At 50.3% G+C, this 24,516-nt stretch overlaps 2 protein-coding genes across 3 annotated transcripts in view; one reads left to right on the plus strand and one right to left on the minus strand.

Moving 5' to 3' along the window:
• Positions 1–24,516, plus strand: part of XXYLT1 (xyloside xylosyltransferase 1) — a 166,584-nt gene that overhangs the window by 1,420 nt on the left and 140,648 nt on the right. The gene's annotated exons all lie outside the window — the stretch shown is intronic.
• On the minus strand, positions 767–2,395 carry LOC117012747 (ornithine aminotransferase, mitochondrial-like). The gene has a single exon (XM_033089167.1). The coding sequence runs from the start codon at positions 2,336–2,338 to the stop codon at positions 1,019–1,021; it is 1,320 nt and encodes a 439-aa protein (XP_032945058.1). The 5' UTR covers positions 2,339–2,395; the 3' UTR covers positions 767–1,018.

Here is a 24,516-nt window from a genome sequence, read left to right on the forward strand (position 1 = left end):
GGTTCCTGGTGTAGTGTTAATTGCCTCAGTCAAACTGCTTGCCTCATTTGACCTAATAGTTGCACAGAGGGGATCCAAGGTGTGATTTTTAGATAGGAGTAGTACGGGATCTTAAAGGATGGAGACTGGTGTTGGTCGTGGGGAGTGGTGGGGAGGCAGGAGTACTGTTCCATGTGTTTGTGCCCAGTAAGCGACCAAGGGGAGCTGCTGCCAGGATCCTGCGGGGCTCAAGGGTCTGCCGTGTTTTTTGTTGCTTATAGAATCAAGTGGCAATTTCTTGGTAGGGCTGCTTGTGTTGTGGGCCTGGCCTTCCTCTCCAACTTCACTTCTTTTTTTTTTGACATTTTAAATATAAGCTTTATTTTAAATTTAAAGAAAAACTGAAAATAAATATTTTTTACAAATTATATCAACACTTAAAACATAATTTGGGAATGTTCAACATTAATTCTTAATTCAAAATAATGACACTCATGGAATACATCCTGGTGTTGGCCAATATGAAGTTTGTTTAAATCTGGTATTTTATATAAGCTTAACTATTAATCCTTCCTAACATTCAATGATTATGATTCAACTTCATAAAGTTAAACAAGTCTTCTATGTAAACCCCATATAACTTTTTCACATATGAAACATTTACACAAGCAAGGAAATTATAAAACATATACAAATTATACGGGGCTTGATCCAAAGGCTGCTGATAGATGCACTTCACCTTAGAAGGCGCGCACACACACACACACACACACACACACACACAAAACACTTAATCGCATATAGATGCCGTTATATTCTTACAGTTATGTTCCATAGTGAACTGCATGCACGATTATAAATGTCATTCTATTATGTATGAACTGAAAAATACATATATTAAAAAAAAAAAGTCCTTGAAGACACAAGGGGATGGAATGTGCCTGCGTTAAGTGCAGCAACGCAGAGGCTTTTTACAGGACATCAAGGAACTGCCTGCCTCCAGCTGGCTCCCAGGCACCGCTGCGACCCGTCACCACTCTCAGAAAGACAAGATGCTCTTGTTAATGATTTCCATGGCCTCGCGCACCTCGTCCTCTTTGATCACAAGTGGAGGTGCAAATTGGATGATGTCACCGTGGGTTGGCTTGGCCAGAAGTCCATTATCTCGAAGTCGCAGACACACCTTCCAAGCATCATAATCTTTGGTTTCTCTAATAACAACAGCATTTAATAATCCTTTTCCTCTTATAGCAGTTACAATATCAGAAGGTAGCTTCATGAGTTCATTTCTCAAGATGGTACCCATTTTATCCGCATTTTCAACAAGGTTTTCTTCTTCCAAAACCTCAAGGGCTGCAATGGCCACTCGGCAGCCCAGCGGATTGCCTCCGTAGGTTGACCCGTGCTCCCCTGGTTTAATGGTCAGCATTATGTCATCATCACACAACACCGCAGATACGGGGTATAAGCCACCAGAAAGTGCCTTTCCAAGAAGGACTAAGTCGGGTCTGATATTTTCGTGGTCAACAGCCAGCCATCTACCAGTTCCCTCCAATCCTGTCTGTATTTCATCAGCTATCAACAGAACCTGGTGCTGGGTGCACAGTTCTCGCACGCCCATCATGTAGCCTGGATCCGGAATGATAACGCCCGCTTCACCCTGAATTGGTTCTACCATGAATGCGGCAACGTTTGGATCCTGTAGAGCACGCTCCAGAGCAGGCAGATCATTATATGGAATGATTTCGAAACCGGGCATAAATGGTCCAAAACCATCATAACTGCTCGGGTCTGTAGAACTGGAGATAGCAGACATTGTTCTCCCCCAAAAGTTTCCAGCTGCAAAAACAATCTTTGCTTTGTCCTTCGGAATACCCTTAACAGTATATCCCCATTTACGAGCAAGTTTGCAAGCTGTCTCTCCAGCCTCCACTCCTGTATTCATAGGAAGAACTTTGTGGTAGTTGAAAAGTTTAGTAATATACTCCTCATATTCACCAAGGACGTTATTATAGAAAGCCCTAGATGTTAAGGTCAGTTTGTCTGCTTGACTTTTCAGAGCATTCACAATCTTTGGATGACAATGCCCCTGGTTGACAGCACTGTAAGCACTCAGGAAGTCAAAATATTTCCTGCCTTCTACATCCCATACGTAAATACCTTTTCCTCTCTCCAGGGCTACAGGTAAAGGATGGTAGTTGTGTGCCCCATACTTAGATTCCCGTTCAAAAATGTAATCAGAGGATGGAGGGCCTTGGACTGTCTTCTTAGTCGCAACAGATGTAGCAGAAGCCACTGAAGAGTGAACTCCTCGACGAAGCACAGCAACAGTCTGGAAACATGCTAGTTTGGAAAACATCGTGTCCTTCAAGTAGGAATACCACCAACCTGTCTGCGCATCAAAGGTTGGCCTGGGACACGCGGCGTCGGCTGAGCTGGAACCCCCAACTTCACTTCTTATCCGTCCGTTACATGTACCTTAGATCTTAAGGGTATTGAATGTGTACAAGCTGTACTCTGACAGCTTGTCCAGAATGTCCTTTCCTTCCTCCTGAGCCCTTGGCCACTCTTTACTTAGCTTTCACATCCGCTGAGAGTATCCCTAGACATGGAGACAGTCCAGGCCGAGCCCTTCACAGCTCCATTCTTCCTTCCCCTTATGGCATGGAAGGTCTGTCTCCTGCCCATCAGGAACACCCACTAGTCCGAGAAGTTAACCTGGGCCTGCACTTGATGCCGTAGGAGGCCAAGAATCCAGGCCTGGAGCTTGTGGTCTCACCTGGGGTTTTTCAGCCTGGGGCCCATCCTCATTTACTTAATTGGAATCTTCTGATTGGAAATGGGGCCTGGCAACCTGTACCCAGTGATCCATAGGACTGTAATGTTTGAGAACCTCTGAGCTAGTCCAGTGGAGAAAACTGATGGACCTTGGGTTTGGCAGAGCTGTGATTTGACCAGCTCTCCAGACAGCACCCTGAAGACCAGCACTGTCATCTGTTAACTTTCTGAGTCAAAGGTAGCAACTCAGGCCTACGCTACACCATTGCCAGGTCTACCGTTCCTTATCCTGGACTCCAGCCACAGCTTGTTGCACACTTGTTGCTATCCAGCCTATATGTGTTTGCTTATGTCATTCCACTGTCAGGATACTTTCTCTCTCCATCTCCAAGTCTTGCCCCTATTCAGATACCATCCCCTCCTTGAAGCCGTCTAAGTAACCTCCACTTGAAATGCATGTCTTCCTGTTCCTCTCTCGTGTACCTTCCTGGTGCTGTGACCAAATCACGTCTCATCTCCCATTCCTATGCTTCATGCCTGGCATATAGTCGGCGCCAGAAATACTGGTCCAGGGGCAGGTCTAGCCTCAGGGCCAGGTGCCCAGCTAGGAGCCTGTGTTTTATGTGCTTCTCTCCCTCTGCTGGAGAGAAGCCACAGCTGTTATCCAAGACCTGGAGGCAGCTGCAAATGACATGAAGGAATTGACACCACCCTGTTGAGGCATAAGGGATGAGGGTTTGGGGGCTTTCAGCCGGATGGCTGCAATCAGACAAGGGTTTGTCAGTTCCAGCAGAAAATTGCCCCTATTACATTGGCCTTCATGTTTGTGAATCTGTTTTTTGTTTGTGATAAAAGGTGCTCTTTTTTCTTTAAACACGTGGTTCTGAAAGGTTTGCCTTATTGTATGTGTGATTTAATTCTTCCTCAGGTTTGGAATCTTCCTGAAAAGAAAGCTGCTTCTGGCACCACTTCATACATGCCTTTCCCTCTGCCTAGAGTACACCCCCACCCCCATCCTCTCATAGCACCAAATACTTTTCTTAGTCACATTTATTTCAGTTGTAATTGTATAACTTACTGAATGAATTATGTCTCTGCCTTTCTAGACTATGAACCCCTTAAGGGCATGGACCCCGATTTCTCTTACATATTGTATCCCTAGCACCAGACATCATGCCTTCTACATGGGAGTGCATTTTATACTGGGGATCATTTTTCAGTATTAGGAGGAAAGAAACTGTAGAAATTCTCATCCTGGTTGCATCAGAGCTGGAAGAGATCTTTACCAGCACAAGAGGTGAGGAAATCTGCCCAAGGCCACTGGGGGATGACTGACCTACCTGTGTCCTAAGCCAATGTTTTCCCCTTTGTGCCACATTTCTTCTTTAAGGAGCACTTCTTGTAAGATAAGGTAAGAAGGACAGCTCGCTCCCAGGGAGAGTTTCCCTGACGTGTGTTAGCACACCTTGGGAAGAGGAAGGCAGCTCCTTGCCCACCCTAGTGTTCGGACACAGCTGGGGGCCCCTCCTCCCTCAGGGTAGGCTCTGGGACTCCAAGCCTGTTCCATATAGAGCAGCCCTGCATCTAACAGTGAGCTGGCCTACAACTCGTGCTGACACCCATAGGCTATTTTCAAGTGACACAGAAATACCTTTTGGTTGAAATGGTTGTAGAAATAGATCGTACAACATGATTAGTGACCTCAGATCATATTTTAGTTAATATTTTTTAGGTATTTAAAATACCTAAAAAACATTCACTTAACTAGAAACATCTTGTTTCAACTATTATTAAAAGTCTTTCCATAGCTACTGGTTTGTTGTTCTCTAACAGCTTGTTCACTTATGTAATAAACACGCAAACCTGTTATATTCCAGGTACCAGGTAAGGAGCGGCCTCTGGTCTATATAATAGGTCCATGGACTAACTGCATAGAATCACTTGGGGACAGTCACTAAAAATACAGAATCCTGGGCCTCGCCCCAGCTGTGGGTCCGTCTCGCCTAGGAATCTGAGTTTGTGGGGCTCAGAGGCAGGTGTGGGAGTCACAGCTGTAGAGATACAGGAGCACCTGGTGCTCTCCTGACATCTTTTAGACCCTGCTCGGGGATTCTGCCCTGTGCAGCCGCCCCTGGGAGGCACGATGCCTGGCACCTACTAGGCATTCAGGAAACATTGGAGTAGCTCTCCTCATCCAGGCTATCCGGGCTCTGTGAGGTTGGTGCAAAAGTCATTGCGGTTTAAAAGGTTAAAAATAATTGCAGAAACCGCAATGACTTTTACACCAACCAAATACATTCTCCTTGCTAAAATGCTGATGTTATCAAACCACTTGCACTTAAAACCTCCTGGCTCCCGATTATCATCCCAGGTTATTCCAACATTCTAGACTTGCAATAGCTGGCTTCAGCGTCCTCGTCCAGCCTTTCACCCTCTCCCTGAGCTTTGCTTGCACTGCTTCTGAGCCTTCTGTTATCTCATTCTGTCTGTCAAGTGGAATCCACACTTCTCAAACTTAGATCAAGACTTTTCTCTTCCGTAAGCCTTCCTTGCTGTTTATCAGGTTGGTAGAATATGCCATGAAAACTGCAAATAGTGGTGGTTTAGCAAGATTGAGCTATATTTCTCATCTAAACCAAGTCCAGGGCCCGGCACCCCTGGGCTGGCGTACGAGCTTTGTGAAGTCGGCAGCGTCCTCGGCTCCCACCAGCTCTGCTTCACCATCCCCAGGGAATGGCTCTCGTCCTCAGGGTCCAGCATGGCTGCTAGAGATTAGCCATCACGTCTGTGTTGCAGCAGCAGGATGGGGAACCAAAGCAGAGGACGTAGTTAGAAACAGAGGTTCCGTTAATCAGGAAGGAGAGGAGAGCAGGCTTTGGAGTAGACAACCAGCTATTTCTGCCTCACCCCTGAGGAGCCCGCACAGTATTTTGAAGCCCCAGGAATGACCAGGCACCTGCTGCATGTGGACACTGAATTCATAGCTACAGGGGACATACAGGGGTCAGGCACAGCCCATGCTGTCCAGGAACCTGTGTCGCTTAGCATCACACTCGTGTACTTCTTCTCCTGCCACAGAACTCAGTGGGTTGGGCAGGAGATGGTCCTGAGGGAGTGAGACAGCCCTGAGTTTCACCCCAGTAGGCCAGTTACCAGCTGGGGGATTGTGGGTAATCCACCTCGCCTCTCAGGGTCTCAGGCTCCTCGGTGAAATGAGGATTAAACACCCTCGTCACGCTTGGCGGTGAGGATTGAATGCCACTGTGCTGTAACTCATTTCGCCCAGTGCTGCTGTGTTGGTGGTTGTGTGTCCAGTCTCACAACACGGTTCCACTCGGCTGCCTTCTGAGGAAATCAACACAATGAACAGCCCCAGTGCCCCTGTCATGACTCAGCACTGAGAGGACCCTGTGGCCATCTCCTCCCTTTTTTTTTGGGGTGGCCAGACCCCTGCAGAGAGGCCTGGTGGGGCTCACCCTCGGGGGGTAAAGTAGTATTGCTGCTTTGTGGTGTTTCTCTTGTGCTATTACTGCGTTATCATTAGATGCTAACCACTCAGGCCTTCCATGAACCCCTTTTCTGATGCAGCCCCCAGCCCAGCCCTCGTGTTCTTTCCCATTACCTTGTTTGTAGCACATATTCATTTGTTCATTCATTCATTCCACAGACGTTCCTGAGGCACTTGCGCTGTGCTGGGTGCCTGTGAACAGGAAACAGGACCAAGTCCCTGTCCGCATGGAGCTGACCTTCTGGGGTCGTGGGGGGTGGGTGTGAGACTCGGCTTTAATCAGAGAAACAATACACGTGGAGCGAGTCAGATTGGGATAAGTGGGACAGAGAACAGTCAAGCAGGGAAGGACACACGGCGTGCATGTGTGTTGGGGGGGGAGTTGTTCGCTCTTTTGTGCCTGTGGTCAGGACGGCTCCGCCGATAAAGTGACATTTGGCAGGGACTGAGGGAAGTGAGAGGGAGAGCTCCAGTCAGAGAGCTGGCTCAGGCGAAGGCCTTAGGTGGGACTGCTCTGCAGGCTGGAGGAAGTAACCGTCCTGTTCACCTGTTTGTCGTCCGCCTTTCCCTATTGGAATATAATCTCCGCTAGGGCAAGGGCGTTACTTTCCGTCTCTGTCTGTTCAGGCAGACAGAAGCCCGTAATTGCCACCCCTGTTTCTGGCTTGATTGGATGTGACAGACACGGGGCAGAGCCACCTACCCTGGAACACAAGACCCAGGTAGACTTCTGGAGGGACAGGCAGCTCTGCACAGCCGCCTGCCTCGCTGCAGGCATGGGCAGGCTTCCGCAGGGAATTCCAGAGGAGAGGGGTAGACAGACCTGCCAGACTCTCCCGTCAAATCAGCGCTTCCTCCTGCCTTCAGGGAGGCGTTTGTGTGCTTGGTGGGGCAGGCGAGATGCGCAGGGAGCAAGAGGCCGAGTGCTGGTCTGGGGGGGCGTCCTGCATGGTGAGGGAGGTGCCCTCTTTTCCCCATCACTGTTCTTAGCACAGGTCCTGGTGCATTCTAGGTTCTCAGTAGTACTTGATAGTTGACTGACTGACGACGGCTCTATGAATGAAAGCCAAGACATCGTAGAAGAGTTCTTGGTGAATCACCCCTCATACATTTAACTTCCACCTCCTCAGAGCATGACGGTGGGTGGCTTAGTGTCCAGACACGTTAAGACTCAGAAGGAAGCCATGTGCATTCCACACTTAAAAGTGATTGTTGGATTCCTAGGGGAGTGTATGCTGACGACTAGGAGTGACGACAAATGTTAAAGCTCTTTGTACACGTTGGGGATTTCCAGAGGTTCTTGTACTGCAAGAGCAAAACTGTGAGTGTCATTGAGAATATGAGTGCCTGAGTTCATAGTTGGGGCTTGAAACAGCCTGAGTGAAAAGACCTTGATGCTGGCTGTCTCACCGGTGAAGCTAATAACCAACTGGTGACACTGAAATGCAGATTCTCTAGCTTGTCACAGCAGCAGATGCCTTGCAACGGAATGAAATTTTTGAATAGGTTATGGCACTCGGGGAAAGAGGTGATCAGAGTCTTGTGTCCTGAAATGAGAGGCTCTTTGAAAAGATAAGCTGCCATTTTATACTATAGAATTTAGAGAACAGTGGTAGTTTACCAAACACATTTAACATTGGAACGCCTTTAAATTATATGTTTATGAAACGACTGTAGTAGTTTATGTTTCTTGTGCATGTTTCTTGTGCAAGACTTTAGCCACGGATCTGTATGGAATAACTTTGTATAATATTATTGTATCATATACAATAAACTCTGGATAATTTCACAGGTCTGTGTTGAAATTATAAGGTAAAGCCCATGTATAACATAGGCCGGGGATCATCATACAGATGAAATACATCGATCCATGGGTGATTTGTAAATGCTCTGGGGGCTTCAGTGCACAGATGAAGTGTTCCAGGTTTGGGCCTCAGTAATTCTTTATGATTTCCTGACTGTTCTCTGTTCCCATAGGCCATTTTTTGAAAGACAGATAATTACATTTCTTTGCAATTAAAAACTGAGATATTCACATACCGTAAAATTCGCCCATTTAAAATACACAGTTCAGTAGTTTTTCATATATTTACAAGGTTGTTCCATTATGACCACTAATTCCAGAACATTTCGTTACCCCCAGAAGAAGCCCTGTACCCATCAGCAGTCATCCCCCATTCCCCTTTCCCCTCAGCCCTGGCGACCACTAATCTCCTTTCTCTCTCTGTAAATTTCCCTGTTCTGAGCATTTCATAGAAATGGACTCATTTACTATATGACCTTTTGTGTCTGGCTTCTTTCACTTGTAATTTTTTAAGGTTCATGTTGTAACATGTGTCAGTACTTCATCCCTTTTAATGGTTGAATAATATTCCATTGTATGGATAGACCACATTTTATTTATTCATTCATTAGTTGATGGACATTTGGGTTTCCACTTTTTGGCTATTATGAATAATTTGCCGTGAACATTTGTTTACAAGTTTTTGTGTGGATATATGTTTTCAGATTGCTTGGGTATTTACCTAGGAGTGGAATGGCTGGGTCGTATGGTAACTGTTAACTTGTTGAGAACCCGCCAGACTTTTTCCGAAGGAACTGTACCATTTTACATTCTCACCAGTAATGTATAAGGATTCCAGTTTCTCTACATCCTCGCCCGCACTTGTGTGTTTTTGATTATAGCCATCCTAGTGGGCATGAAGTAGCATTTCATGGTGGTTTTGATTTGTATTTCCCTAATGACTAATGATGAGATGATTATATATTGATAAGGACAACTGAATAAATGTATTTGGTCTTTTTCTTACGTATTTACCAAAATGCATTTTATAAGAAAAAACAGGTACCTTGACTCTCCCTCCCCACCCTGAAAATTGTAACATCACTGGAAATGACGGTGGTGTATTCTGAAGAACACGGTTTGGAAATTTCTGATGTGGATAGTGATGTTATGCCTAAAATCAGAAAAGGGGTATTATTACCCTGGAGACTTGATGAGGAGAATAACAGTAACATTTGGTCAGCGCTTTAGAGATTAAAAAAGTGCCTTCACAAACGTCTGGTTTGAGCATCACTGTGATTGCGGAGGGGCCCCCCAGGCTCAGAGGTCTGGTTCTTACTTGAGTTCCCCCACTAAGCCACGAGGCTGGGCTGTGTAACATGCTTTGGGGAGTTGGAGGCACCACAGATAGGGAGCTGGGGAGGAGGAAGTGGGCTGTAGCCCACCTGACGGGCCCGTAGCAACGCCCTACCCAGCTGCCCCAAGTACATACATTCAGTCTGAACAAAGCCTGTGCTTGCTGCCAGTGCAGCTTCAATCTCACTGGCCTCTGCAGAGCCTTGGGGACTCCCCAAGCATTGAGTGGGAAGAAAACTCGGAACCTCTCTGCGCAGCCCTCCGAGTGAGCTGACAGGCCCTGAGCAGGGGCCCCTTGTTCAGATCCAGGCAGCCGTTGCCCTTAGAACCAGCCCAGGCCCTTCCCTCTTCTGTTTGAGTGTCAGCATTATCAACAGCTTCTGCCCTCTTTGGGAAGGTGGGTGAGAGCCAGCGCACCCCAACTCCCACAGTAGCGAGGGACGGTATGGACCTGTCTTCACCTTCCCAGCCAGGCCTCGCCTCCTCGTGTACCCACGGATCTCTCTGGCTGGGGACGGAAGGCATCTCACTGACCTCTAGGAGGCTGAACCTTTGCGGGTCCCTCCGGGCTGGTTTCCCAGCTGCCCTGTGCCTGAGATAGTCCCGGGAGTCAGTATTGGGCTCCCCCAGTATTTCTCGGAGGAAAACTACGTGGTGTATGTACCCTCTGCTCGGGGTTGCTCGCTGGAGGGAGCTCCAGGGCTGGAATCAGCGCGCGGACCTCCCAGGCCAGGAGGAGGAGGAGCTGCTGGAGTGCAGTCCACACCAGACCGCCGGTGCCCCCTGCGGGTCACCGTGTCCTCGCAGAGACTCAGTCCCGGGAGAACTTGCCCTGCTCCCAGGCATTAAGAGCCGTGTGCGGCGCTCCGCGTGGCCGCTGGAGGGCGCCGCTGCACCGCCGTTCTGGGCCGGAGCCCCTCGCCTGACGCCCGCCCGCTCTGCTTCTCCCACCAGGCTAGCCTGGGGCACGCGCAGGCTGTTTTTGTTCTTTCTCCACGAGCGTCCCCCACTCCCCGCCCCTCCGTGGTTTAGAAAGGAAGGCTGAAATGAAAGGGAGTCTGCGTGGCGATTGTGGGCGGTCATTTCCTTCCTGCGCCTGGTGTAAACCTGCTTTGTTGAGTCCCTTTGAAAAAGGTGGATGAAAAAGAAATTGGGGTGGTTGGATCCTGGATGGAGAGGCCTTCTGTGCTTCCCTGCAGCTCAGCAGATGGGGGCGGGGTGTGTCTGTGCATCGAACCTCCTAGCCCTTCCTGGGTCTCCGCTCTGTGACTCCAGCCAGGCACCGCCCACGAGGCCTCGCAGCTTCCTAGGGCGCATCTTTTACGCTCCATCTGGGGTCTCTGTTACACCTAGAGTGTGCCCTCCGTGTGCAAGGAGGCGGGCTTCCTCTTACAAAGGTGAAATATGTCTTTTACAGCTGCATGCAGGTGGATTCCCTGTCACCTACCTCGAGTGGCTAGATTTGCTCTGGATCTGCGACCCAGGTGTCCTGGCACTTGGTGGGAAGTTAGGCCAGTGGCCCAAGTACCGGAGAGGCAGGCGTGGGGGGAAGGGGTGCCGTGACTTGCGTGCTGGTGCTGGTAGGCAGCGTGACCGTGGCCGAGTTGCCTAACTGCGTGGAGCCTCCTGCCTCAGCCGTCAGTCAGATGGGCTCAGACACCCACCTCAGGGCCATGCACAGTGGGGAATGGGGGCGTTCCCAGTCTGTTTCTGGCTGAGGGAGCCAGGCCCTGAGAGGAGGAGCTGGGCTGCGGCTGGAGGGCCTGAGAACGGAGACCTTCGGCAGCGGCAGCCGCTCAGAGTACCTGTCAGGGAAGGGAGTGCCCAGAAAGGACGCCCTGCTTCCCTCCCTCACACCCTGCCCCGTCCAGAGCTCTTGCCTTCGGTGTAGACCACTCACACTGGGTGGGTTGCTGAGGACCAGGTTAGGTTGCTGGGGCAACGTCACTTTCCAACCCTTTCCTCCAGGCCTCAGACCGCTGTACTGGGGGCCCTGGCTCCAAGAGGCAGCTCTGTGCTCCCATCCCTGTTTCAGGTGCCGGTTCTGAGCAGCCGAGCCAGGCCCTGTCACCTGGCACAAAGCCTGCTGTTAACTTAATGTCTTTTAAATTAAAGCCATTTATTTTATGTATTGGGGTAATTACAGTTAAGCAGCCCCATTAAGTGATCATCCTGCTGGTGGGATGGAATGTGCCAGAGGCTGGCTTCTGTTGCCCTGCTCTGGTCTGGCCAGGCCTGCTCCTGGGAGCATACTTGTTCTTTCCCTCCTCTCTGCAGCTCACCATCCTTCGCACCCCTGGCAGAGTCTGTCCCCTGCCTGCAAAGGAAACGCCCCCGGGCAGGAGCGCATGGCTTGGAGCCCAAGACTTGGACTCAAATGCAGTCTGTGACATAAGGGAACAGTGTGACCCTGGATGTAACCTGTCTGAGTCTCCGTCCCCTCACACATGACCTTACAGGGTGGCTATGAGATAAAAAGGAGGCGAGGTTCTGGCACGTGGCAGGTGGCTGAGTGGTAGCTGCTACGAATGGTCCCTGGGTAGGTGTTGGGAGGCATGAACCTTTTCTCCACATTTTAGAAGGCAAATCCGTGTTGATTCAATTGGAGGGCAGTGGAGCTGGCGTGCAAAACAGTGTTCTGCCCAGGTTTATTTCAGGATGTCTTAGTCTGTTCAGACTATTAAAACAGAATAACCACACCCTGGGTTGCTTACAAACAATAGAAATGTATTCCTCACGGTTCTGGCGGGTGGAAGTCCAAGATCAGGGTGCCAGCATGGTGAGGTCCTACCAAATGCCCTCTTTGTTGCAGACTGCCAACTTCTCAGTGTCCTCACAGGTGGAAGGGGCTAGGAGCCTCTTTTATAAGAGCAGTAACCCCATTCCTAAAGGCTCCAAACTTATGACCTAAGCACCTCCCAGAGGCCCCACCTCCAAATCCTATCACATTGGGCATTAGAATTTCAACATAGGAATTTTAGGTGGAGGTGACCACACATATTCAGACCATAGCACACAGGATGTCCCCATGTTCTTTCGAGTCTTCCTCAGTCCCCCAAACTGTGATGTTCCCCACTTCCCCTTGATGCACTGTTTGCCCCTCACTGAAAGCACCAGACACTGTAGCCTCATTTCATGCCCGGTTGTGTCCGTGCTTTCTCTTCTAGAAAGAAGAGGCCCTGATCTTCATGCCTTCCCTCTCCACTGTGCCTAGCACATGCCTGGCTCTGGGTGGAGGCTCAGCAAAGGCTGGTTGGATTTGGTGTGTGTTCTGGAGCAGGTGCTGCTGTTTCTGTCAGGATGGTGAAGCTGGAGCCTATGATTTGTAGTGTGTGTGTAGGCAACATGGACGATCCTGCTGCGTATTCTGGGGGGATAGAGTCTTCTCTGTGAATGTTCCTTTCTTTAAGTTCCAATTCTAGAAGGTTCTAGAAGGTTCCAGTTCAAACTTGTTTGTAGACCATGAGCACTTTTCATGTTTTGTTTACCACTTCTTAATGATATTTGATTTGTTTTCTTGATTTGATTGCACACAGCAATTGTTCCTAATTTTTTGGGGGAATTTAGCCAAATATAAACTAAATGATTTTGAAAAATCAGACTACTGGAGAGACCCACATAACCTCAGAGCTCGCTCATATCCCCCCCTTTCTGCCCATCCCTCTGAGTGGGGTCTTGGGCTTCATCCTCTGTGGCTCATACCCCACTGAGTGGTGTGAGGGGGCCCTGCTCCTGCCAGATCATCATGGCAGTCCAGGATGTGAGCTCTGTGGTCAGGCTCCTTGAGTACTGGTCAGTGTGTCCCCAGGGGGGCCGGCACGAAGACATAGGGCAGGGATTTCCAGATTTCCCTGGGGCTGGCTTTGTGAGGATAGAAGGGCTGTCTGTGGGGGTCAGGGAGCTGTGGGATGTGCATGCATCGTAAACTGGTAGGACGTGACCCTCCCAGTCGTACAGAGGCAGGAACTGAGGCAGCTGGGGCAGCAGACTGGCATTTTCTCCTGTACGTGGCCTGGCCGGAGACTCAGGCCCAGAAGGTGGGGGAGGGGCAATCTGAGTGAGTGCCTAGCTCTCTGGCTGGTTGGCCGGCAGTGGTCAGGCATAGGCTGGGCAGGCAGGACTCCAGAACAGGCAGAGAGAGCCCCAGAGCCTGTGGCAGCCCGGCCATCCCAGGGAGCGTCTGCTGTCCTGTGGCTCTCTGCCTTACTGAACTGCCTGGAGTTGTGCACCTGAGCCACTTAACGCTTGTGGGACTTTGCTCAGGTGCATGTGCTTCTGGAACACCCTTCTTGCCCTCCTTTATCTGGGTAACTCTTTCACCCTTCAACATTACGCTCTGGTAGGTGGCAGTTACATGGGGGAAGCCCATCCCTGACCACCCACCCTGGTTTCGCCCTTCTCTGAGCTTCTGCTGTGCTCAAAGTGGCCCCTCTGAGAGCTCCTGGGGGGCGCGGCTGTGTCGTATTTCCTTCTGTGTCTCTCAGACACAGTAGCGCACAGCCTGGCGTAGAGTAAGACTCAGCACGAGCTTGTGGCACTGGAGGAGGTGTTTGTCAGCGCAAGTGGGCAGCGAAGTATAAATGCAGTCCTGAGGCCGGGTCCTGGCAGCCGAGCACGGCTTCTTTCACATTCTGTGAGCCGAGCTCACGTGTGGGATGGGCACGGCCAACTCCTGGAGTCCTCGGCCATCTGTGGAGGCCTCTTGATATAAAGTCGGCTTCCTTGTACTTTTAATGCAGGTTCTCCAGACAGGAAGTTGTCCGACCTGAAACCAGCCGGGAAGACCCAGGTGTGTTTTGGAGACTTCTTTCTGGGTTTCAGAACTAGCCTGTTTGTATTACTGTGAAGAGTTACTGCTGCTGGTCTGGTGGAGGCGGGAGGGGCTTGGACTGTGTTTCTCTTTTAGGGGCCTCACTGAGCTCTCCTTCACCTTGTAAGACAATGAGGTTGGCAGCATTGGCTGCCTGATCTGCCCAGAGCCCCCAGCTGGTGAGCAGTGCCCAGGGCTGCTATTCAGCCTTTCTGCTAAACAGCCCAGCCCTTCCGCATGAACACTCGTTCAGCTGAAGTATGGTGCACAGCGCTGCCAGGTACTGTGTTCCTGGCTTCTAGGGCCCTCTCTGACCCTGGCTTCCATGGGCAAGGCCCGTCAGTGTCTCTGAGCTTCAGTTTCTCACCTGTAAGATGGGTAGGGACGTTGCAGCCTTGAGTGATATTCCACGGCTCTCTTACTGGCATGTGGAAACTAGGCGCAGGAAGTTGTGAAGGACCTGTCCTTTGCAGCGGGTAGGAGATTGGGAGGGGGCGGGTCTTGAAGCTCCGAGTCCCGGGAATGGCTCTCACCAGCTCTTCCTTGTTGACGCTCCTCTCCCCCTCTGGAGATACTGATTCGTTTTTTGGCCTGTGCCCCAGGCCAGGCTGCACCTCAGGATGAGGGGGTGAGGAGTGTAGCCTCCATCACCTAGGCGCTCTCAGATGTTTACCATCACCAATGATACAACAATGGCCACCATTTGCGTGGAGATGTCCTGCTAGATTCTACCTGGATTTTCTTATATAATCCTCAGAACCATCAGTCCTATGAGGAGGGAGGTGTTCTTTTCTAGGAAGAGGTTTCATGTGTCAGGGTTCTGAGCCCCAGGCAGGTTCAGTAGCTTGTTCAGAGCCATACAACTATTAGCGGAGCCAGGATTGGAATCCGGTGTTTCTGACTCTTAAGCACGATGCCTTACTGCTTGTAATGTTGGTTTATTTTGGTAGTTTGTTCTAGTCCCTCCACACAGGGGTGGTCTGTGAAGCTGGGGTCCTTCCAGAAGGGTTCGCGCCATGCCCCTGTGCCTGTTGCTCTCTGGGGCCTTACACATGTGTCCTCTTCCCCTGGTCAGTCCGCAGGTTGAGGGTCCACAGAGTAGTGTGAGAAGAGCAGGGGAAACTCAGAACCTGCAAGGGGAGGAGCTCTCATTCCTCCTGCAGGTTCTGCACTTAGAACCAGCTGGCAGCCTGGGTTTAGCAGTAGGATCTTAAAGGACTGTAATGTTTGGAGCCCCACCTCCCTCATTTGGCAGCAGGTCCTAAGAGGTCAGGGCTGGAGGGAACTGGAAAGGCCATAGAGTCCTGCCCTTCCATGTTACTTGTGAGGATATCGGGGCCCAGAGAGGCCAAGCAACTTGCTCAAGGCCACACAGCGGGTCAGAGTCGGGGACCACATCTCCTGCCCCTGCTGTCTCCCTACCTCCTCTCCCTTTTCTTTGTTTCTGAAGCCAGTTCTGGGTAGTGCTGGTCTTTGTGTGCTTGTTTGTCTTCTGTTTTTATTTCTAGCCTGACACATTTTTCTCACCCACCTGTGACTGCCCTATGTTTTGTGTATACTGAATGGCTTTGCTTCACTTCCCACTGAGTGGCTGCTCCTGAATAAAGCAGAGTGGGCCTCCTCAGAGGCAGGCCCCAGAGCCTTCCGAAAGGCACCCACTGCCCCTTGCCCAACCCATGCTAGGCCGTGTGTGTGATGGGGGTGGTGGTATAGGAATCCTGCTGCGGTTTCCTGCCTGGGTCTGTACCCCATCAACGCCAGTCCTGCTGTTTCTGTTACGAGGACTGTGGGTGCTGGCGAGTGGGCTCCCGTTATGTGAGCTGACCTATGCTACACACAGTAGGTGCTCTGGACACCTCTTCTGCTGGTCTACTATCCACTCCCCTGTAAGATGCAGCTCACACACCCACGTGGAGAGTCCAATCTCGGAAGGCCTGTGGCTTTCATCAGTCTTCTGATGCCTCTGTTATCCCCTGTTCTGTCTGCAGAGTTGGTGAAGCTGCCAGATGGGAGACCTGAGGGTGGGTCCCTGTCTCGTCACTCTCCCCCCGGTGCAGCCTCGCGTAGGGGTGGGCCCGTGTGTTTTGAATGAGTGTGGTGCTGGCTGCAACGGGGCCTGGGTTAGATTCCGATTCCAGCTCTGCCTTTTCTCTCTGGGAGGCCAGTCTCTGAACTCCTTTCCCATCTGCAGAAGGGGAATACTAATACCACCCACCTCCAAACCTTGTGGGGATGAAATTAAATGAATTCATGTGCCTAAACATGCGCGTAAAACATGTTTGTGCCCAGTACCTACGAGGTGTCTGGGGCATGGCTGCTTTGTCCCCCGTGAGGGCTATCCACGTCTGTGTCTGCCCTTCAGGGGCCACACCCCGTTTGGGTCCACCCCTAGAATACCATCTCATGGCTCGGCTCCGCTGGCCAGCCCCTGCTCATCCTGTCACAGGTCGGGTCCTGGTGCAGGGGCCACATCTGCGTGGGCTGTGTGGATGCTCAGATTTGTCTTTTAATGTAAGAGCAGGTTTGGCCATCCGTATGTTTTATTACATTCTTGCATGTGCCGAGTCAGAGTGAGACGGTGTCTTGAGCCCAGACGGGTCAGTGGAGTAGCATTAGGCCTTGTGGTCCCAGTCTTCTCACAATGGAAAAGGCACAAGCTTTTCTCTCAAGGGAATGGCTCCTGGGGAGGAGACAGTGATTTGGAAGCATCCCAGTGTCTGGACGTGTGCCCTGTGTTTGGCAGGGCAATGCTTGTTATTTCGGTGGCTGACTACTTGTTTTAAGAGAAGTTTAACCTGTGGTGTGGTCAGTGTGGGGTGGGGCTTCGGTCCTGGGCCCCCAGGGATGGGGCACTAGAGACCTGGCACTGCTTGCTCAGTCACTGCCGATGTCCGAGTCACGGCCAGACCCTTGGGTCCGTGATCACTCATTCAGGGTCTGGCTGTGTCTGTGGGTCTCCGCCGGGAGGGGCTGAGGGATGGGGCCTGTGGAGAGCCCTCTGGGAGCATGGTTCAGGGTGCCGGTCAGCCTGCAGCCTACAGTGAGCGGTGCTTCCGGGTGAGAGCTGATGGCGGCGCCACTGTCACTTGTCTGACTGCATCGTTTCTTCCACGTGTTCCAGTAAAACTCAATCGAGCTGATGACTTCTTTCATCAGTGAAGAGTGATCAGCTCAGTAGTTCATCCAGGTTGCTGAGCAGTGTTTGCCGAGGATGGAAGATGTTACGTAGGTGGGTTCTGTTTGCTTGCCTGGTCTTCAGATGCCCCCAGCAGCTTTTTGCTTTGATCAGAAACGTGAGCAACTGAAGTTAGGTCCTGAGACAGCTCTCGCAGAGCGCTACAAGACTGTGAGAGCAAATGCAAAATGAAAACCTTTTCTCCTTACTTCAGGCAAAATTTCTGTCTGAAGCAGCTGGCTTCGGTAGAGAAATATGACCTTGTTGTTCAACCGCCTGGTTTTCTGGAGCTATGGGTTTTTAAGTCCTTTTCTGTGACATGCGCCGCATCTGAAATTGACTTACGGGAATCTTGGGGGTTTGTTATAGCCTGGAAGCATGAGAGGGACTTCTCACTGCCCCCTGAGAGTATTCAGCTCTGACGAATCTGGGTCCTGGAAGGAGCCAGTGCTTAGAGGAGCATGGCAGGTGGGAGCAGTGACAGGACCCCCCGGAGCCTATGGCGACCTGCTTCTACAGATACTAAAACTATAAATCTAATGAGTCATCTTCGTTTTTCCATATTCCCTTGAGCCTCGCTCACTTGCAGTGTACTGTTGGTGTAGCAGGGGAATTTGGGTCTCTGCTCATTTCACGTATGGGACCCAGACGTGGGGTGCCTCTCATAAGCATTTTCCCATCTTTCTGTCTTGTCTTGTGCTTGTTGTTTGTATGGCTGTAGTGTAAGTTATTGTCGTATTTCTTTTGTAAGCCATTCTGTGAGTTTCTGATTTTCACACTATAAATAACACCACAGAGAACATCTGTGTGTGTATGTTTTTTTCTTCTTACGAGTTGTTCCCAAGAGCCCTTCCTTGAGTCTTCACAAGGAACACTTGACAATCTTAAATGGTCCTGTACCCACAAATTAATATGTGAAAATCGGGACTTAGCAGTAATGCTCCTCAATGCTCACTCTCTTTCTATTATAAAGAGTTTTACAAGCTGATTTACATCGCACAGCTCTGCTTTCTTTCTTCTTAGATAATATTTCAGTAAAATTGTTTTTATGTGTTTTTAGTATTTTATTTTTTATAAACTATGAAACATCAAAATATAGAAAAGTTCAGAAAACATATAATACTTATTTTCCTGCTATATATGTTAAATAGGGGCTAACATTTTGCTGTATTTGCATCAGATTCTTTTTTCAAGAAATAAAATATTATAAATACAGCTAAATCCCACTTGTGTTTCTTCCCCAGCCCACCCACTCCAGAGGTGTTCACTGTCACACACAAGAAGGTAGTGTGCTTTATGGAATTTGTGTTTTGTACTTTTACCACATATATACGGAGGGTGCCAAAAAATGTATACACATTTTAAGAAAGGAAAAAACTATACTAAAATTGTAATAATATATACCAATAACAAAAGATGAATACAAATCATGTGTATACATTTTTTGACCCCCCTCCCCCCCGTATGTGTCCATGAATATATATATTTTTATTGCTTTGTATATTTTAAACAGTTATATAAATGCTCTCATTATATATCCTTTTAATATTTCTTTCTTCACTGGATATTATAATTTTGACATTTTTCTATATTGGTACATGTAGGTCTTGTTTGGTCATTTTAACTGCTGTGTAGGATTTCATTATGGGTAGACCTCAGTCTATCCATTTTCCATCTGAGAGTTGACTAGGTTGTACCCACTTTGTGTCATTATAGACATTGCTGCAGTGAACATCCAGGAGCATATCTACCTATGCATAGGTGCATGGCTTTCTCCAGGTTCCACACCTGGAAGGGTATTTCTGGCCTGGGGTGTATGCATCTTTCCAAGATCTTGCTAAGCTCTTACCCAGTGGTCCCACTTCCACTCCACATTCTTCTGAGTATTGGTGTAGACCCCTTTTCCTTGGTGTGAGTTCTGCTGCCTTTGTGTCAGGAGGCAGAACGTGGAGGGCAACTTTGAGACTAGGATAGGAGGGAAATTGAGGGCAAACCTGAGTGTTCCTTAGCGCCCCTGCAAACTTTCTGGTTGTGTAGAGATGTGGACCAGTCTTCCCAGCGTTTTTCAGAATCTCTGTAGATGATGGTAGAGGGGACGGTGTCTAGCGGAAGTAGCCTTTACTCAAGTCTTGACTCAATCGCTGCAAAGCTGTCTGAGAAAGCCTGGGGCTTGGCTTTGGGGCTGGTACCCAAGGTTTTGCCATGTAACCCGGGGAGAGTCCTGTGTCCCCTTGCTGGGCCTCAGTTTCCCTGTCTGAAACATGAGGGTTGAATCAGTGAGCTGAGTGGCCTCTTGGCACTGCATGTATTGCTCACCCACTTTTTAGTTTTTTTGATTAGCAGAGTGGTCCCACTTTCCTAGCTACAGCTGCTAGGCCTGAGCCTGGGGTAGGAGGCAGGTTGGAGTGGGGGTGTCAGGTACTGCCTTGCAGGTGGCCTCAGATCCCAGGGGCTTAAGGCCAAAGCAGATGAGTGCTGACAGAGAGGAAGCCAAGGGCTGCTGCTGGCCCTCAGGGACAGCCACGGAAGCCAGAGCAGAGGGGCATTGGTTTCTTTGCGATGAGTCCTTTTCAGGTCCGTGTAACGCCACCTGTATGGCTGCAGTGTGAAACCCTCATTGAGCCAATGTTTACTATGTGCCTAACAGGTGCCAGCACTGTCCCAGGACATAGATACACGATAGGTGAACAAAAGAGTCAAAAATCCCTGCCCTGTGGAGCTTCCATTCTGGCAGGAAGAGGATTAAATGAGCTAATGCCGTGTCTCCGCTTGGCTGCCTGGGACACAATGAGTGGGGGCTCAAAAAGGGTCGGGTTTCATTTCATCTCTTTGTTGTTCCATGACAAGAAAACGCGTACATAAATTGTGCAGTGACCTATGAGGAGACTGTGTCATACTGTATGTTAGCAGGAGTGTGGGGTGGTCGTGATTTTCCACTGGGTAGGTGGGGACACCATCATTGAGAAGGTGGCATTTGAGCAGAGGCCTGAAGGAGTTGGCCAGGTAGCTAGTGAGAGAGCATCTGGGTGGAGGGAATAGTGAACGGGACGCCTGGCTGGGAGGTACCCGAGTGTGGCTGCGAAGGAGTAGGCTGGGGGCACCCGGTGGAGAAGGAAGGGTGACGTAGTGGAGGAGGGCAGGTTCCGGCCGGTCCTGGGAGCATTCTGGCTCTGATTGGGTGACAGGAGAAGCTGCTTCTGGGTTTTGAGCAGAGACGTGTCCCTCTGGCTGCTGTGTGGAGAGAATGAGGGGAGACCTGTTGGAGGCCATTGTCCTGGCCTGGAGGAGAGGATGGTGGCCTGTGGGGATGGGAAGAAATGGGGGGATTCTGGACCCATCGAGGAAAAAGGGCCTTTAGTAGTTTACAGGAACGGAGAGGGTGTTTACACTAGAGTTTATTCAGACATGGACTTGTGGCCTCAGAGGGCTATAAACAACGTGTTGTCTCTTTGACAGAGCTGGGTCTGTAGTGTCCAGGCCGGGGCTCTGCGCCCTCCGTGAAGGAGCCCAACAGGAGAAAGGTGGCGTGAGGGCGGTCCTTCAGGTCTGAGAGGTGGCTCCGGTTCTGGATTCAGGAAGGCCTGGGCTCCCAGCTTGCACAGGTGTCTTCACCTTTCTGGCCATGGCCACCCTTGTTATAAAGGGCACAGACGTGGCGAGGGTCGGATGAGCTGGTGTTTATCCACACTGCTGCTGGACGTACATTACGTTCCATTTTTTGTGGTCTTACGATGAGCAGATGCCGTGCCTAGCCTGGGGGCTTAGAGCAGTGCAGGGTCTTGACCATGGCCCAGGGAGACTGTCTTAGCTTGAGGTTACAGGAAGGGAGTTCGTGGAGAGCGTTAGACGAGGAGTCAGGAGATCTGGTTCTGACGTCAGCCGTGTGACCTTGGGGAAGGCCGGGCCCAGTCTGTGAGCACCTCCTGGCTGCTGGTGCTGTGCTTGGCATTTTAAATACATCTCCTCCCCCGCAGAAGGAGGCAACGGGCAGGAGCGCTGTCTGCAACGTCAGGTCATTCGAATGTTTCCTGCACGATTTTTGCCAGTATCCTAGAGCTGCCTGCAGCATTACCTATTTCATACGTATTTTAAACCGACTCACCTTTTTTCTCCCTTTTTTCTTAGCCTCTCCTTAGGTAATATTGTGAAGTCATAGTTCTAAGGTGTTTTTACTAATTTTTCTAGTATCCTACCTATCCAAGTAAGTCCATACGTATTAAAATGGCTGGTCTGTGTGCCCCTTAGACGTCCCTGTGGTACTGCTCCGGAGGTGGATGCCACATCTTGGGCAGCACTGGACAAGGGCGTTTCGTAAAACCTAGGAGAGTGGGCAACCTCGGAAAATGACAGAGAATGTCCTGGAGTCTGACTGCTCTGAACTCAGTGGGGCACTCTGGGGGCCTCTGCTCCCCTGCGTGACTCCAGCTGTGTCCCCATCTCAGACAGCCAGGAGGGGAGTGGGCGCCAGTGTGGACGGAGGCTCAGTGGGCCTCTAAGGGGGGTGGGAGCGTGGGCAGGCCCCCTGGCTGAGGCCTGATGGAAGCTGGCCCCCATGCGAGTCACTCACTGTAAAACTTGCAGTGTTCTTTGGGAGGTCACAGGTCATGGGAGATTACCATACACACAAGCACAGATCGAGGAATCTGGTAAAGAAGGCCTGACAGACCAACAGCCACTTGACTCCTTGAGGGGAAGGTCGGCTAGACAGCGTGTCCTCAGATTTCACAGTCACATCCTGACACTGCGGTTTTCCCTCCCATCTTCATCTCTGCTCCTTTCCCTCTTTGCTTCCCTCTCATATTGTTTCTTTTGGGGTGGAAACCATTATTTTGTAGAAAACTGTCTTCTATAGTCAGGAAAGTTTAGTATTAAGTGGAAAAAAATCAAAATGTCATGATTGATAAAAGAGACGAATTAAGGAATTACGATACCCCCCATGTAAGGATTGTTTGTATTAAACAGAGATCACTAAAAGGATTCTTAGTGAGTGCATTTGTTTTTAAGGTGACTGCTCTGTGTTGTGAGATGGGAACAGCCAGGACTGGCTGTGTGTGGGAGGTGGGGGGCAGATAGCTTCTTTTTTGGTCAGAGAAGAGCTCAGAGTTGACCTTTGAACTGACACCTGAATCACTTGAAGGATGTAGGCACCTGCAGATTCTGGGGGAGAACCTTCTGGAAACAGCCAGTGCAAAGGCCCTGAGATATAAAAGTATTTGGCATGTTTGTGGCATTGAAAACTGTCAGTCTATGAGATTTTTCTTTCCTTCGTACAAATATGCCTTTATACGCAGTGCGAGTCGATGAGAAAACAATTTTGTTTTTTCCAGAAAAGCACTTTTCCTCCAGCTCTCGTTGGAATTGATTACAAAGATCACACAGATTAGGAATGCCTTTGTGGGAGCTGACCTGCCTTTGGTGGGGCCCACTGTGTCCCCACCCACTGCCCTCAGAGCAAGTCGTTGTGATACATGTTCCCCCATTGTCCTGAAGGGTGCCGTGGGGCAGGGGAATAGCGGGGGACCTGCCCGTGTCTGAGAAATCTTAAACAGCTCCTCGTGGGGAACATGCCAAGTACTGGTCCGTTCCCTGAAAGACCTGCCCTGCTTCTTGGGCTCAAAGAGGCCTTTCCTCCTCCTTTTCCCCTTGTGTCCTGCCAGGCTGGCGGAGGCCTGCAAGCAGGGGACTGGCCCAGGGGGCACGTTATTTCTGACAGTGAGGCAAGTGTCCTTACTCAGTGACTGTTTCTGACGTATTAGGACCTCTTCAACTCAGAATTGTGGTAATCTACGTACTGGTTTGGGTTGTGTTGGTAATTTTAGAAGCATGGTTTGCAAATGAGTACTCCATACTAAGCATGAAGAGTGTGGAAGGAACGTGGCCAGACATTGGCAGCCCCTCGCAGAGGTGGGACGAGGGGTGTGGGCCGAGCGTAGCAGGAGGGAAGACCTGGGGCCACTTTCCATCCCGGTCAGAGCACTTCAGAGCTGGGCAGCTCCGATTATTGCCAGGTGATATCTGGGACTACTTCCTATAGAACGTATGTGTTCTGTCCTCAGATCAAGTTTTCTTGTATGGTGAAGGCGTTCTAACTGCACTGGAATGGGGTGATAATGTCAGCTGTCCCTTGTCGAGCTCCTCATAAAAGCCCTCTGAGACGGTCTCCATGATTCTTTCCCATTTTATGGAGAAGGTAGAGTTTAAGTAGTTGACCAGGGTTGCTAGGCAACCAAGTGGTGGAGCTTGTGTGTGAACCCATAACTGCCCACCCCTTTCCTGGGCTTGACTCTCAGGAGGTGCCTACTTCCCATCCCTGGTATGATCCAGCCCAATTGGGTGCCCACAGAGCTGGGGTGATAACTCCATGGGGATGAGTTGCTCACTCACTGACAGACGTTGCTGTTGACAATGGCATACTTTCCTTGCCGAGGCCAGATGTTGCCACAGAATCCTTCCGACGCAGTGCTCTGGGCAGCCGCTTGGGGCAAGTGGACACCCATTTGCTGTTCCTGCAGTAAATGGATGCCAGCATATGGCAGGGTGTGCCAGGAACTTGGGTAGGTTTCCTAGAGCTTCGCGCTGTCACTCTTCCAGGGACAGTCTCTGATGGAGCCCGGGGAGGTGACGTTGTCGTCCTGTGGCGCTGCTGTCTGTGGCTACAGGAGCTGCCGTTCTTCAACCCGGCCTTGGTGTTTCCTGGAAACCTGGCATCTCCTCATGTGCAGGGCCAGCCCCTGCCCCCTCCCTCCTTGGCTCCAAGAGCATGGCCCGACCTGACTCCCAGTGGAGCACGCCAAGTGATGAATGAGTTTTCTCCACCAAGTGGAGCTAAGGCTTGGCATGGCTTTATGTCCCCAGTGAATGTTCAGGGGAGCTGTGGCCTGGCTCTTCAGGCCTGTCTGTGAGCCTGGTAGTAACGCCTGCGCCTGCGTGGCACCTGGCTGGCCGTTCTGGTTGCTTTGGCCTCCCCGTGTCGGAAGTGTCGGGAGTGTGCTGTGCGGGGTACATATGAGGCAAGCTTCCCCCCTCCCCCGTCCTCATATTGTACTTTATTAAGAGTTGAGGTTTTCCAAAGTCTCGTATTACACAGTACTCTCTCAACTGCATGCTTTATTTTGAACAACAAAGTA

This window comes from Rhinolophus ferrumequinum, chromosome 2 (assembly GCF_004115265.2).
Source record: "Rhinolophus ferrumequinum isolate MPI-CBG mRhiFer1 chromosome 2, mRhiFer1_v1.p, whole genome shotgun sequence".
Classification (NCBI taxonomy): domain Eukaryota; kingdom Metazoa; phylum Chordata; class Mammalia; order Chiroptera; family Rhinolophidae; genus Rhinolophus; species Rhinolophus ferrumequinum.